This window comes from Hipposideros armiger, unplaced genomic scaffold (genome assembly GCF_001890085.2).
Source record: "Hipposideros armiger isolate ML-2016 unplaced genomic scaffold, ASM189008v1 scaffold_990, whole genome shotgun sequence".
In the NCBI taxonomy this organism is placed as follows: Eukaryota; Metazoa; Chordata; class Mammalia; order Chiroptera; family Hipposideridae; genus Hipposideros; species Hipposideros armiger.
The window spans coordinates 434267-448602 of record NW_017732340.1 but is presented as its reverse complement, the minus strand read 5'-3'; the positions used below and the strand labels follow the sequence as shown (position 1 = coordinate 448602).

At 61.3% G+C, this 14336-nt stretch overlaps 1 protein-coding gene across 1 annotated transcript; it reads left to right on the top strand.

The window, feature by feature from the left end:
• The first annotated feature begins 373 nt into the window (after positions 1 to 373).
• DUSP7 (dual specificity phosphatase 7) lies at positions 374 to 7645 on the top strand. Its single transcript, XM_019631353.1, has 3 exons — positions 374 to 967; positions 2471 to 2908; positions 5566 to 7645. The coding sequence occupies exons 1-3, from the start codon at positions 457 to 459 to the stop codon at positions 5871 to 5873; spliced, it is 1257 nt and encodes a 418-aa protein (XP_019486898.1). The 5' UTR covers positions 374 to 456; the 3' UTR covers positions 5874 to 7645.
• Positions 7646 to 14336: the final 6691 nt, after the last annotated feature.

Below are 14336 nucleotides of genomic sequence, written 5' to 3'. Positions count from 1 at the left end.
GCTGGGAGCGCGGGTGTACGGGACCCAGGGGGACGTCTTGGTCGGGCCCCTTAGGCGGGTCACAGCCAGCTCCCCGCAAGACGAGGCAGCGGCGGCGCTGAGGCGGGGCGCGGGCCCAGGCGCAGTTCTCCCGGTGCACCCGGCCGCGAGCGCGCCGCCGTGCCCTGTGGGGAGGAGCGGTGGCGGCGCGGCGCCTTTAAGGCCGGGCGCCGGCCTCGCGGTCCCGCCCCCTGGAGGACGCCTCGGCGCGCGGCCTCGGGTGCAGCCGTTTAATTGGGGCTGTCAGGCCGCGGCGCGCGCGGAGGGCCGGGCGGGACGGAGGCCGGGAGGCCGGGGCGGCGGGCGCGCAGCTCGGCGGGAGGCGGGCGCCCAGAGACGCGGCTGGGGCCCGCGCGGCCCGGGCGCGGTCCCTGGTCAGGACTGCCCGGCCCCGGCCCCGGGCCACCCGCGCTCTCCATGAAAAACCAGCTCCGCGGCCCCCCAGTGCGGGCGCACATGTCGGCCTCGGGGGCGTCGGCGGCTGGGGGCACCGGGGCGGGGTTGGAGCCCGGTGTGGGGTCCGGCGCGGGCACCGGGGCGGGAGCGGTGACGGGCGCGGGGGCCATGCCGTGCAAGAGCGCCGAGTGGCTGCAGGAGGAGTTGGAAGCGCGCGGCGGCGCGTCCCTGCTGCTGCTCGACTGCCGGCCGCACGAGCTCTTCGAGTCGTCGCACATCGAGACGGCCATCAACCTGGCCATCCCGGGCCTCATGCTGCGCCGCCTGCGCAAGGGCAACCTGCCTATCCGCTCCATCATCCCCAACCACGCCGACAAGGAGCGCTTCGCCACGCGCTGCAAGGCGGCCACCGTGCTGCTCTACGACGAGGCCACAGCCGAGTGGCAGCCGGAGCCCGGCGCACCCGCCTCGGTGCTCGGCCTGCTCTTGCAAAAGCTGCGCGACGACGGCTGCCAGGCCTACTACCTCCAAGGTGAGGGCAGCGCGCGAGCGGGTCCGGGACTAGGGCTCCAGCGCGGCTCCCTGACGCCCCCGCCGGAGGCCGCTTGCTCTCCCGGCGCTCAGCCTGCCCCGCTGGCGCCACGTCGCCCCCGGCCCGCATCCGCCCTACTCGGGAGCCCGGCCCCCGCGGTGCGGGTGTAGCCTGGCGTGGGGGCCCCCTCTACAGCCCTGTCTCGGCACGATTCGAGTGGGCTGAACAAACTTCCCTGCCTGGGCTTTCCTTTTTAACTGTTACTGGGGCCATTGCAGCGTTGGTTCCAGCTGAGCCCCTCAAGAGTAGAGAGGGGCTCCTCCTGGGACCCCCAGAGGCGACCGGGCACCCAAGTCTAGCTCCTCCAGCCTGGAATGCGTGTCCGTGGAAGGCCAGGGACAAGGCAGGAGCCTTGTTCAGCACCATCCCGGCTCCCAGAGCTTGGGGACCATTTGGGTTGGGGGACTCCAAGCATTCTCGCATGGGTCGCGCTGCTGTGGATCACCGCCTCTTGCAGGCGCTCGGGGCGCGGCTGTAAGCAGTGTCCCTTGCCCCAGCCCTGGTTTTCAGGGGCCCCGAGTCCCAATCATGCCGCCTCAGAGCTTGTGGAAAGAGGAGGCAGCGCTGGGGGGCGAGTGGCTGCAGCCGGTGTTTCCAATTAACATTCCAAAATGGCCTCTCGCTGGCAGTGGGGCGGGCAGGCGGGGAGGGGAGAGGAGGCCTGCGGCACCCTCGGGCGCAGGGCCCATGCTTAGCAGCAAGGCGCTCCCCATTGCTTATGCCTGTAGAGCCCCCAGCGGCCCTCCCCCTCTGTGGGTCCAAGGCTGGGGGATCTTGTGTTCTAAAGGGCAGTTCTGGATAGGTGGAGCTCGGACCCCTTTTACGGACCTGCGCCTGCTGGGGGAAAAGACCGGCCAGACCTTCACACTACCCTCCCTGACTAGTTGGGGGCTGGGGGCAAGCTCTGGACTCCAGGTCAGGAGGCCCGAACCCTCTCTGCCTTTGACCCAGACACAGCCCTGGCTTCTGCAGCCTCATCTAGAAGGAGCTTGCAGACCCACAGGTGCTGGCCTGAGATGGGGTTGTCTGCTTTTCTTTCCCACTTAGCAGTTGTTGGGCACCGATGGGTGCCAGGTGCACATGGGGGCTGTAGAAGAGGCATGAGCTGGGACCTGTCCTCAGGTGCCCTAAAGCTGAAGGGATGGCTGGGGCCTTGAAGCCTTATGAGGAAGGTATGGAGCCCAGGCATGTTCCTTGACCTCCTGGGGCCTCGGTTTCCTCATCTGTGAAGTGGGTCATAGGATAGATACAGAGAAAACAGGAGAAGGTACATGTGTAACATATTTGGCACGGCCCATGTTGGCCATTGTTGGTGTTAGGGTGTTGGTGCTGGTGTTACAGTCCCCGGGGCCATCGTGGTCTTATGTGACCCCTTTGGACTGGGGTCATTGGCCCGTGACACCGACAGTCTCTCACCCAGACCCAATTTCGCCCTGGCCACAGGTGGTTTCAACAAGTTCCAGACAGAGTACTCGGAGCACTGCGAGACCCACGTAGACAGCTCGTCCTCGCCCAGCGGCTCGCCGCCGCCCACCTCAGTGCTGGGCCTGGGGGGCCTCCGTATCAGCTCGGACTGCTCAGATGGTGAGTCAGACCGAGAGCTGCCCAGCAGTGCCACCGAGTCGGACGGCAGCCCTGTGCCATCGAGCCAGCCGGCCTTCCCCGTCCAGATCCTGCCCTACCTCTACCTTGGCTGCGCCAAGGACTCCACCAACCTGGACGTGCTCGGCAAGTACGGCATCAAGTACATCCTCAATGTCACGCCCAACCTGCCCAACGCCTTCGAGCACGGTGGCGAGTTCACCTACAAGCAGATCCCCATCTCTGACCACTGGAGCCAGAACCTCTCCCAGTTCTTCCCCGAGGCCATCAGCTTCATCGGTAGGTGTTGCTGTGCTCTGGGCAGGGCGGGTAGGCGGGCGTGTCAAGGTGTGTACAGGACTCTGGGTGTCACCCGCTCCTGACTAGGTACCTCTGGGCCTGTGGAGACCTGTGTGTGCCCTGCATGTGCCAGCATGTGCCCATGGGTGTACCCATGCCTGCTGTGAGTCACCGAAGCCCTCGGGGCCAGAGCAGGCCCCTGAGCCCTGGGCTCCCTGCAGCTGTCGGCACCTCATGGCCCCCACTGTCCAGCTTGGGTTTTCTGGCTTTGCCGCTTCAGGCTGAGCAGCAGCTCTCAGACCTCCCACGGGTCTCGCCGGCTCTGTTTCACGCCTCGGCACACGTGTCTCTCCAGAATGGGGCTGTCATGGTGCCTTTTGGGCTTGACTGTGTATCTGAGGGGGCTGAAGGGTGGTCTGGAGCCAAAGGCCTACCCCAAATGGGCAGCTAATGGGATGTGGGGCCCCAGATGCTCCCGGCAGCCGGTGGGGCTTGCTTGGCGTATAGGGGGTGTAGAGAGAATGTGTGTGTGTGTGTGTGGGGGGGCTGAGGAAGGCCTCCCTCAGAGCAGAGTGTTCTGCTGTCTGAGAGCCCCCTCCATCCCCAGCTTCAGTGAGTCAGCTTATCTCGGACCCCTGCCCCTGCTTCCTCCTCCGCCAGCTGGAGGCCGCTGACTGCAGGGCCTCTTCCGTGGTGTCCCCTCTCACCCAGGGTGCAGGGAAGGGACACACGATCAGGGTGAATGGAAATCCTGGGTTCTTGGCGCCTGGTGACCCAGTGTTTTGGCCTAGCTTTCGGTGGCAGGGAGGAGGTGGCCAGGGCAGTCGTCTACAACTGGCGGCTGTGTCCAGTGGAGGGCGTTTTGGTGTCAGCTGGGCTGGGCTGGGCCAGCTTTAATAACAGGAAGTGGGAGGCTCCCCCATCTCATCCGCTCACTGGGAACCAAAACTCGGTGCCTGGCTGGGAGGAAGGAAGGCAGCTGGGGCCGGGGGAGGGGCTGCGACTGGGCCTGCTGGAGCTCCCAGCTCTGCCCAGGAGGACGTGGCCCTGGGGTCGGGGTGCTGACCCCAGCAAGGAGGGGACTTGAGGGGGACCCCAGATTTCTCAGGGCTGAGCCTGGTTGGTGGGTGCCTTTATCCTCCTTGAAGGCCCTCTACATCTGGGGAGGGGGACAGAACGGGGTGTAAAGATAGGGGGGAACCGTATTCCCCATTTGACGAGTGAAAGGATTGAGGCCCAAGCACCCCGTAGGACGCAGTGGGACAGGATCCAGCTCCAGCCCCCCCAAGGCTCAGCCACACTCTGCGAGGCCTAAAAATAAAGCCCGCGGGAACAGTTTCGCTTTGGATCACCCGGGATGGGTTTGGGGGCCAGGCGCTCCCCATATCCTGGTGTCCCCACTGGAGACTTGGGTCCATTATCTCTTCCTGCCCCAAATCTCAAGGTCAGACCACACGGCTCGACACAAAGCCTCAGCAGCTGGCTCTTCCCCTGCTGGTCTTGTCCCCATTCAGCCCCCACGTCTGGATTAAGCGCCTACTGCATGCTTAGCCCTGGGTGCCCTCCCACGGGGTGGGGGTGGGGGTGGGGGTGAGGAGGAGAAGCTCTCCCAGGCCCCAGGCAGTGAGCACCAGCTGAGGAGCAGTCTGCGACCCTGAGGGTCGTCTCGTAGGCGTGCACTGATTGAGTGCCAGCTGTGTGCGGGCTCCCAGTGGGCTTGGGGTCAGGGAGGTGGGGAGCTTGAGGGCCCCAGGGCTGCCTCTTGTTAATCGATGTCCCTGGCACAGCTGTGGCACAGAGAGGCAACTGCCCTAGGGTCCTGGGGAGGACAGATTACAGGACTGAGTTGTTCAGTGGCTGAATCAGTATTTATTGAGCTCCTACTGTGTGTGAGGCAAAGGAGTCTGAGAGTGGCACTGGGGCAAGCTAGGAGGGGTGGAGGGGAGGGGAGGCTTGAAAGAACTTGGTTGGTTGTGGGAGATATCACTGGCACATGGGCCTGCTGGGGGTCCTAGTAAGCAAACCCCACTTATGGAACCTCAGGCTGGGCCCCTGTTCCCTTGTGGAGGGGCCTCCCAGGAGGCTCTCGAGGGGTGCCCAGGAAAACAAGCTCAGTCCCCGCCCCCAGGTCATGGGCTGGCAGCAGTGGGTGCGACGAGTTAGGAGGAACTTCCGTGTGGCCTTGGGCTGGTCACTTTGTCTCTTGTGTCCTTTTCCTCATTTATAAAATTAGCTTACTAGCCATGGTGCAGATGACCTGAGAGGGTACAGGTAACATCATCGGCACAGTCATAGCACACCATTGTAGCAGCAGTAGGACTAGCAGTGAGTACAGCCGTCACAGTCACTCGTGTTTGTGGAGCTGTCACTTGGCTCAGGTCCTTATAAGAGCACTGTTAATAAGGTGGCCCGTTTTATAGATGAGCGAATTGAGGCACAGGGATGTCCAGTGACTTGGCGGTAACGAGTGGCAGAGCCCTCTCCACAGTCACGCTCTTGACCGCGACCCCAAGTCGCGGTCTCACCCATGTGGGAATTCACCACGTCCCTCGAGTCAGGCAGCACCAGCCAGTGACCGCGCTACCCTCTGTGCCCCAGCCCTCCCTGCTTGGCTCCTTGGAGGGGGCACCTCCCTGACTCGTGCCCATGTGTTTCAGACGAGGCCCGCTCCAAGAAGTGTGGTGTCCTGGTGCACTGCCTGGCAGGCATCAGCCGCTCCGTGACGGTCACAGTGGCCTACCTGATGCAGAAGATGAACCTGTCACTCAATGACGCCTATGACTTTGTCAAAAGGAAAAAGTCCAACATCTCACCCAACTTCAACTTTATGGGACAACTGCTGGACTTCGAGCGGACGCTGGGGCTGAGCAGCCCGTGCGACAACCACACCCCCAGCGAGCAGCTCTACTTCTCCACGCCCACCAACCACAACCTGTTCCCACTCAACACCCTCGAGTCCACGTGAGACCAGGGGCACAGGCGGGCTGGGTGCCGGCCCCTCCCCCGCCCTCCACAGGGCCGAGTGGGCGAGCCCGTGCCTGCTGCGTCTGTCCTGAGGAACCCGGACGCCACCGAGATCCAGGCTGAAGAGTGGCCGAGCTTTCCTTACCATCCTGGGGCGGTGGAGCCCACAGCAAGGCCTCCCCCTGCAGGATTTTCTGGAGAGGCCCTCGGCGCTCGGACACATGGCTGCAGGGGTCCAACGGCGCCTCCTCCCTGTCCCAGGACCGCCGTTCTGCTGATTGCCCAGTCAGTTTGGCTATTTTTTAAAGACATCCATGGACCTGAGTTTACTTTTTACTTTCGGCAGGTAAATCCAAGCTCCCTGGAGCGGAGAGTGTTCACATTCTGATTTTTCTTTTTTTAAATGAAAAGTGTTATTTTCAGGCTACATGCAACAGTGGATTGTATAAACCAGTATTTCATCCCTTTCTTGATCCTGCGAGAGAGAGACGAGAGAGAGAGAGAGAAGTGTTCTCAGTTTTGTTTTTCTTTCTATTTCAAAAAGCAATTATTGGTTTTTTGTTTTCTTTTTTTTTAATGGAAAAGACAAACCCCGTGTTGATCTTGACCAAATGCGTTTTGCACATGTGTGAAGCCACCATTTCTGCAGCAGGCCCTCCTTGAAGCAGTGGCTTGCTGCTCTCGGTGTCAGACCCCAGTCGGCCCACATCTCCCACCTTGGCCCAGCCCAGCATGGCCCTGCATTGGCCTGTGACGGCCACTGCAAGTTGTGATGGGTCGGCTAGACAGGTGGCCTTTGCATCCTCTGCCCTCCCAACTGCCCCCGCTCCCCTGGTGGTCCCCAAGGCAGGAGACAGGAGGCCCTGCAGCTGCCCTGCTGGCGGTGGGGCCACGGGGGACTGCCAAGCAGTAGCATTAGCCCTCTGGGCTCGGCCCCTAGGAGGGCCTGGGCCCCGGGCCCTTTTCTATACAGACTCACTACTTCTGTCTCTTTCTCTCTCTCTGTTTGTAACTGAGAGCGGAGGCCCAGGGGCTAAGGGAATCTTAGGTGGTGGGGGCCCAGCCCTGCTCCCCAAGTTTCTGTCTCACCCTGGCTGTTGCTTTGGTCCAGCTGCCACTCCCAGCCCCGTTGTCCCCGTGGAAGCCTGCCCAGCGCTCGTCTCGCCCATGCCTTCTACTACCGGAACCTCGCACGCACTTCAGTCCTGGGGCAGGCGCAGAGGGGCGAGGATGGACGCGTGAGAGGGATGTGAGGCTCCGTCTGCCACTCCCACCCCCAGATCCATAGAACAATGCCACGGATTCCGTTATCCTCCTCCAGTTTTGTTCCTTCTCCAACCTCAGTTCTACCAGGTGTCAGGACTGCGTGGGGGCCGGGCATGGGGAGCCGCCGGGCCGGTCCCCCGAGCAAGCCAGCGCTCGGCCCGTGAGCGAGGCCACAGCCCCCTGCCCGCCGCACTGCGTCTTACCTCACAGGGGTTGTTTTCAGGGATTCTTTAAAGGCAGCGGATTAAAATCTTGCCACAGTCGAGAAATTGACAAAAAGCTTCCATGCTGTACATGGTTCTCTTTCTCTCTTTTTTACTTTTAAAAAGAAAAACCCAGAAAGATGCATCTGATTTGTGTAAATGAGGGTTTGCCAAGAGGGTGGCCAGTTTTGCTTTATGATCTTATGAAGGAAAATTTGTGACCCTACATATGTACACATACATATATATATCCCGAACCAGCAACGGGACTTTGTTTATATTGCAAATAAATATTATTTTTTCTTTAAAATGAGTTGTGTCTGATAAGTGCCAGGGGCTAGGGGAGGCAAGAAGGGACGTGGCTGGCATCCCAGCGCGTGCCCTGTGCAAGGGGGTGGCCAGGGTCTGCCTGGCACTTGCTTTGACCCATCAGAAGTCCCCGCAGCAGAGGGAGCAGCCGGGCCTGGGAGAAGCTGCATGTGGGCACGTCCCCAGCCCTCGCACTGGCGGGCAGGGGCGTCGGCTTTCTCTGTGGGCCTTTTCTGACTGGTTGACAGGAGATGGGGACTTAGAGTCCCCCAGTTGAGCCCCTGCTCACCAGGAATCACTGAGGCTGTCTGCTTGGACATTGTCCATGTCCCTGCAGGGCTGTGTCCCCTGCCGCCCGGGCCCTGGCCCTTCTCTTGCTGCTCCTGTGGGTGGGACATTTGTCACCCTCTACCCCTTCCCCCACAGACCCTGGGACACCAGTGGGGCGTGAAACCTGGTCAGGGGTGGGTCAGCCCTGTTTTGCTCCTTCGGAGCTGGGTGGCCTCTGACAGGTTCCTGAGCCTGTTTCTACCACTATAAAGTGGGGCCAATCACACCCAGATGCCCAGTGCTTTTTGTGTTCATTTCCTGGCCTGGGGCTGGGCCTGCAGGGAGGAATCGGACATCCCTGCAGTCCCCTCTGGGGACTCATGGCCAGGCTGTGGGCAGGAGTAGGAAAGGGACCTAGAGAAGGATTGTGGCCATAGCCTGGGGGAGTGGCCCCCAGTGGGCAACACAGCCCATGTTCAAGATGGGGCATTGGAGGCTTCAGAAAGGCGGATGTTTCCTCGGCCTCTAGCTGGATTGACTGAGCCCCTGTCGGGGACTAGGAGTCCTGGGTGCTGACTCAGTTTCCCCCTCTCTTCCTCTCACCTGGCTTTATCCCTTCCACTGTGACCAGCGCTGGACTGGCCCTGGGTAGGTGGGTAGGTAGGTGGGCAGGGCTGGAAGGGTCAGAGCAACTCAGCCCCTTTCCAAGGACTCTCCCAGCTGAGCTGTCCAGGCCCTACCTTCTCTGCCCCTGCCCCATCTCTGCCTGGAGTGACCTCTTACCAACAAGGCACACCTCACGCATATGACGACAGAAAGAGGGCGGGTTCTGTAAGCCAGGGGACCTGGGTTCGAATCCCAGCTGTGTGGCTGCCAGCTCCTCACCCCTGTCACTCAGCCTTCCCGTCTGTAGAATAGGGGAGCACTGCTGTGTAACCAGCAGGCCTGTGGGAGGGGGTGGGGGGTTCTCGCGGCGTTGGCCAAGGGGTGGGTGCTAACTACTTTTACTCTTGGGCTTCCTCGGGGCCCTGGTCCTTCTGTGCCAGGGGCAGGCAAGGGGGTGGGGGCCTGAGCAGGCAGAGACTGGGCCTTTGTTCCCTCTCACTGCCCTTGTCCAGGGCTGGGGAAGCCCGCGGGCGCCGGGCTGGGGGCTGGGCACTCGACAGGCTGAGTAAGTGCCTGGCAGTGCCAGCGTGCCCAAGCACAGGATGGAAGGAGGCAGCCCTCAGGAGAGAGGCCACCCCCACGGGGCCCTTCCCAGGCCAGGTGGCCTCTGTCACCCTCAGTGACAGAGAAATTTGCACCTCAGCACTGTGGCTGGCTGAGGTTCCCTTCTGGTCAGAACAAAGGGCCAGGCCATGGCTGGTGGCTCACTCTGTGACCTTGGGTCCTCGTTCTGTGACCTCGGGCTAGGTCATGCTTACTGCAGACTCATTTCCACCCTGGGTCCCAGGTCCTCGCTTCATGGCCCCTCCGGCCTGCCTCGTGGTCCAGTCCAAGCTCCTGTTATCCCACCCTGTTCCTCCTGTGCTGGCCCCCTGTGAGCCGTGTACGTCCCAGGCCATCTTTGGCTGAGGGCCTTGGTGCCTGTGTCCCCTGAGCTCCTGGCCACCGGCTCTCGGGGCAGAATCTGCTTTGTCCCTCGCCCTCAGTCCCATCTCTTTCCTCCTGACCCTCCTAACCCTTTGCCCCCCTTTGGGTCCCTGTTTCTGTCTCCATCTCAGCCCAGTTTCCAGAGACACTCTCACCCACTTCTTAGCCACTTCTTGGTGCTCTCACGGGAGGAGGGTCTGCGCCACTCACTCGCTCACTCGCTCACTCACTGGCACATTCATCCCGCAGCCATTTCCTGTGCTGGATGGGCTGTCCCAAGAGTGGGAACACGCCCCAGGGGAGTTCAGTGATGTCAGGCAGGGTGGCAGGATAATGGGGCCCTCAACTTGTCTTCTGATAAGTGAATCAGGTGCAACAGCAGAGTGACTAAGGCGAGACGTGAGAAGGAACTTGTAGCACTGCAGAGTAGTCACCTTGCAGGGGGTCTGACAAGGAGACCATGAAAGACGTGAGTACTTCTCTAGGGTGGGAAATATTTCCCTAGGCTGAGCGTGGGGGAGGGGAGGCAGCCCTCAGGAGGGTGGCCATTCCACACAGGGCCTTCCCCAGAGTACAATCATAGACATCTCTTATGAATAGGGCGGAGTGGGGGCGGCAGCAAGCCCATGGTGGCACCTGACCCATCCCCTGCTGCCACCGCTGCCTGGCACACTCAAGCCTGCCCCCGACACTGTCTGCGTTGAGCCTGCGCTCTGCAGTCAGTGTGAATGTGGTCGGAAACACCAGCCCATGCCTAGCCCTTAACAGAAGCCAGAGAGCCTGACGGGGGAGCCAGGTATCTCTGGAGGGAGAGGGAAGATGTGAACATATTAATCTCTGGTTAACTCAGGAGCCTGGGTTGCATGAGGGGGGTGTCTGGTCTGATCTTTGCCACATTTCCCTTGCTTGTTCCGGGCCTCACTTGGGTACAGCCCTCTCACCTCCTCCCAGAGGCCTCCTGGGATCGGTCCCATCTGACTCCTGGTACTCAGCAGACCTGAGAGCCCAGGGCAGGTCCAGAATCACCCTGCTTACCACCCCCTCCCCCAAATCCTGTACAGATAGGGAAAGCGAGGCTCCTGATGGGGTGGCATAGAGTGAGACAGCGTAGCTCAGCCTCCCTGCCCTGCTGCCCTGAGTCTTTCCACCCAGGTCTTACCTCCCCCATCAGGCTAGGAGCCTTCTCCCTCTGGCCCTGTGAAGGACCAGAGACACATGCATGGGCGTGCGCACACACACACACACACACACACACACACACACACACACACACACACAGAGCCTCCTCATTTCTCAGACAGAACAAGACCAAGCAGGCCTCATAGCGATTGAGGAGCCGCCTGCCTCTGACTCCAGCCTCTTTTCATCAGGGTGCGGCCTGAGTGAGGTCATCCCTTCCCAGGCACGGCCATTAAAAACCATCATTAGCAACACTCCGGAAGGAAGATGAGTCCCATTGTTTCTGGCTGGGTCACACGAGCCCCAACAGGCAACACGGCACTGCAGCCCCTGCTAGGACCCACCTTGCTCGGGCAGCCAGTCCCCAGGGCTGCCCCCCGCACCTCCAGGGACCATCATCTATGCTAGCCTCTGCGAGCCTGCACACTCCTCTCCACCCCCCACCTCCTCCTCTGGCCCTGGGCCCTTCCACCCCCTACAGCCCCTTCTCTAGGGCTGGATAGACCGGGAGAGCCAGGTCGTGGTTCAGGGGGCAGGGGAGACCCTCAAGAGCTTTAAGCCCGGGGCTGACAGAGTTTGGTTGTCACTAGAAAGACCCCCTCACTGCTAAGTAGAGAACAGCCAGAAAGGCAAGTGTGCAGGACAAGGGACAGTGAGGAGGCTGGGACAATCATTCAGGGTGGGTGATGGGGGCTGCACCTCCGTGGCACGTGAGGAGGTGAGAGAAGGACCAGCAGGAGGTGGGACCCATGGCGTGAGCAGCGGGTCCCCGCTTGCCTGATTCCATGCCCCTGGCCCAGATGCCAGCCGCCATGTTGTGCAGAAGCATGGGTCTTAGCCAGGACATGCGGCGTCCGTGGTGGAGCCCGGGCCACTGGAGAGTGAGTCTCGACTCACCTGCCCCCGCCCCTCACTGTGCACCTACATGTTAAACACCCAGAGAGAGGCAGGGGTCACCACGGTCCTCCCTCCTCCGGAAGCCTCTTTTCTGGGCTAGCACAGCCCTGGCGGCCACTCTCATCTGCACAGAGGGAACAAGAATTGTGGCTCTAAGAGGAGAAAGCGGGGCGAAGGGCCTTCCTCTCATAGGAGACCTTGGGAATGTGAGTCCTGATGGTGCTGTTTTAACTGTGACCACCCCCTGCAGAGGGCACCCGCCTAGGGCCAGCCATTGCTGATGTGCTGGGTGAGCTTGAACCAGCCTCCTCCCCTATCCAGTCCTCAGGGTCCCTGATTGCACAGGCAAGAAACGAGAATAATGACCCCAAGGGACTCGGCTCTGTCCCAAGGGTTAGACCGCCTAACATCAGGAGTAGGCGAGGAGCCACTGCCAGCCTGAGAGGAGAAAGCTAGAGTCCAGAGCTGGGGACCCAGGACTGGGGTGGGGGGGACAGGGGGCCTGGCTGGGGAGGGGGGCCCTTCTGTGCCCAGCAGACCCCTTTGCTGCAGCCCCTTGAGGCCAAGTCCTCCTTGTACCCATTTGCCCTTTCTCCCTGCCCAGGGAACTCCCCTGCAGGGTCCCTTGGTCCTGAGCCCCAGAGAAATTTAGAGTGCTGCCAAGCAGGGGGGTGGGGTTGGGGGGGCGGGTGAGCCCTGGCCCCTGGTCACAGCCCCATTGTCTGCCGCTCTCTGCTCCCAGCCTGTGTCTGGGAATGATTTTTTTTTTTTTAAGATTTTTATTGGGGAATTGGGGGGATGGGAACAGTGCTGGGGAATTGGGGGAAGGGGAACAGACAAGTTTTTTTTTTTTTTAGCTGAGCCATCCTGCCAACTGTTGGCAGTTCAGCGGCAGCTCAGCTTGGGCTGTGAATCGAACCGGTGACCCTGTTACTTAGGGCTCACACTCTTGAGTGAGCTCTTAACCAACTGAGCCATTCGGCCGGCCCGGGAATGATTTGATCATGGATTCTAGGTGTCCTCCTGGGGCTGCCAGCAAGGGCCCAGGTCTCAGTCTGCTCCCAGTCCCTTTGTTTCTTTGCTCAGCCTCCCTTCATTGCTTCCCCAAGACCCTCCTCACTAGCCCCCGGAACCCCCAAGTCCTGCCCGTCCTCGGCACCACACCCATGTGAGCCTGAAACCGAGGCTGACCGGGGCTGCCGCCCTTCCCACAGAGCCGAGCACGGGGTCTGGGGATGGTGCTACTGGCCGGGGGTGCAGAAGCCACGGCCCAGCTCACACTTTGCGCAGCTCCCCAGAGCCACGCCCCTGCAGCCCTGTCCCCCACGCCCGGGAAAGAGGGAGCCCGGACACGGCTGCCCCTCCTTGGCTGCTGGGCACTCGGGTTGTCTGGGTTCGTTACTGGCCCTTCAGTTCCCTGGACTGGGACGCCCAGGGTAGCGTTTCTGCATTTCAGGCTCTTCCCCTGGGCCTCGTGCCCAGAGGTGGCATTTCCAGGGCAAACACCTGGGGTCCATTTTTCCAGTTGGTTTCCGAAAGGAAAGCAGGATCGCTAGTCTTTTATGTTTGACTGTTATTGTAGCTGAAGGAGTGATGCCCCTCATGGCCACCCTGCCTGGGAGTTTCGCTGACGTATCCAGTCCTCTGGTAACTCTAATTTCAGTAAGAGTAATAATAACAACACGCGCACACGGCCCTAGCTCTGGGCCAACGTGTCCGCTGGCTTGACGTGATAAACTCATTTAGTCTTCCCAGCAGCCCTCAGAGGGAGGTGCTGGATGGCCCCCGACGGGCCAACGAAGGAGCCAAGACAGAGCAGCCAAGCTGGGAAGGGTTGACACTGGGATCTGGGTGCAAGTCTGGCTGCCACAGGACTCCCTGCTCACAACTAACTGCCCCGGGCCTGAGAGGTCGAGGGCGGCTTTGGGCCTTTGAACCTCTGACCCCTCCCAATCCTGATACCGCCTGGGCGCCTACAGGTGCCAACTCCAGAAAAGCAGCATCTCCAGGGAGGGAGTGTGCACCCCTTTCTGAAGGGATTGGGCTGTATCCAGGGGTCCCCTGGGCCTCGCGGGGCGGCAGAGGAAGAGGGCTGGCTGGGGAGGCTTGGGAGCCAGTGTCGAGTCAGGGCAGCCCTGGGGTGTGCAGGCTGGAGGGGCAGAGAGTCAGGGACACCCCATTCTAACAGGTGAGGCGGCCTGGGAGGCTTCCCAGGGAAGGGGGCATCTTTCGGTAAACAGCCTCTTGCTGGTCCTGCGTCTGGGCCTTTGCACATGCTATCCCTCCCCCTGGAACTGTCTGCATCGCCCACCACCCGCTTCGAGTGGCTGCCTCTGTCTACGCTTTCCTTGAGCTTAGCTCAAATGCGTCTTCCTCCAGAGAGCCTTGCCAGCCTCCTCCCCCAGCTGGGGCCCTGGGGCCTCCTCTGGCTCCCATGCCCTGGGGGTCTTGCTGCCCAGGGTGCTGGGTCCAGCTGGGCGGCATCAGCCACTATCTCTGGGACTCCTCTGGGAACGTGCCCAGCTCTGCATGTCGGGCCCGCGTGACCTATGCACACGGAGGTGTTGTGTGTGTCCCGCGGCACACGCCTCACTGTGTATCCTCAGGTGTCCCAGTGCTGCTGATCCTGTACCTTCCCAGGCCTTTGGTGGTGCCCAGGGGCAGGGACTGGCATCTCTGCCCCGCTGACTGGACCTCACTGCCTCTGAGCCCACCGTGATCGCCTGCCTCCCGATTTGGGTCCAGAA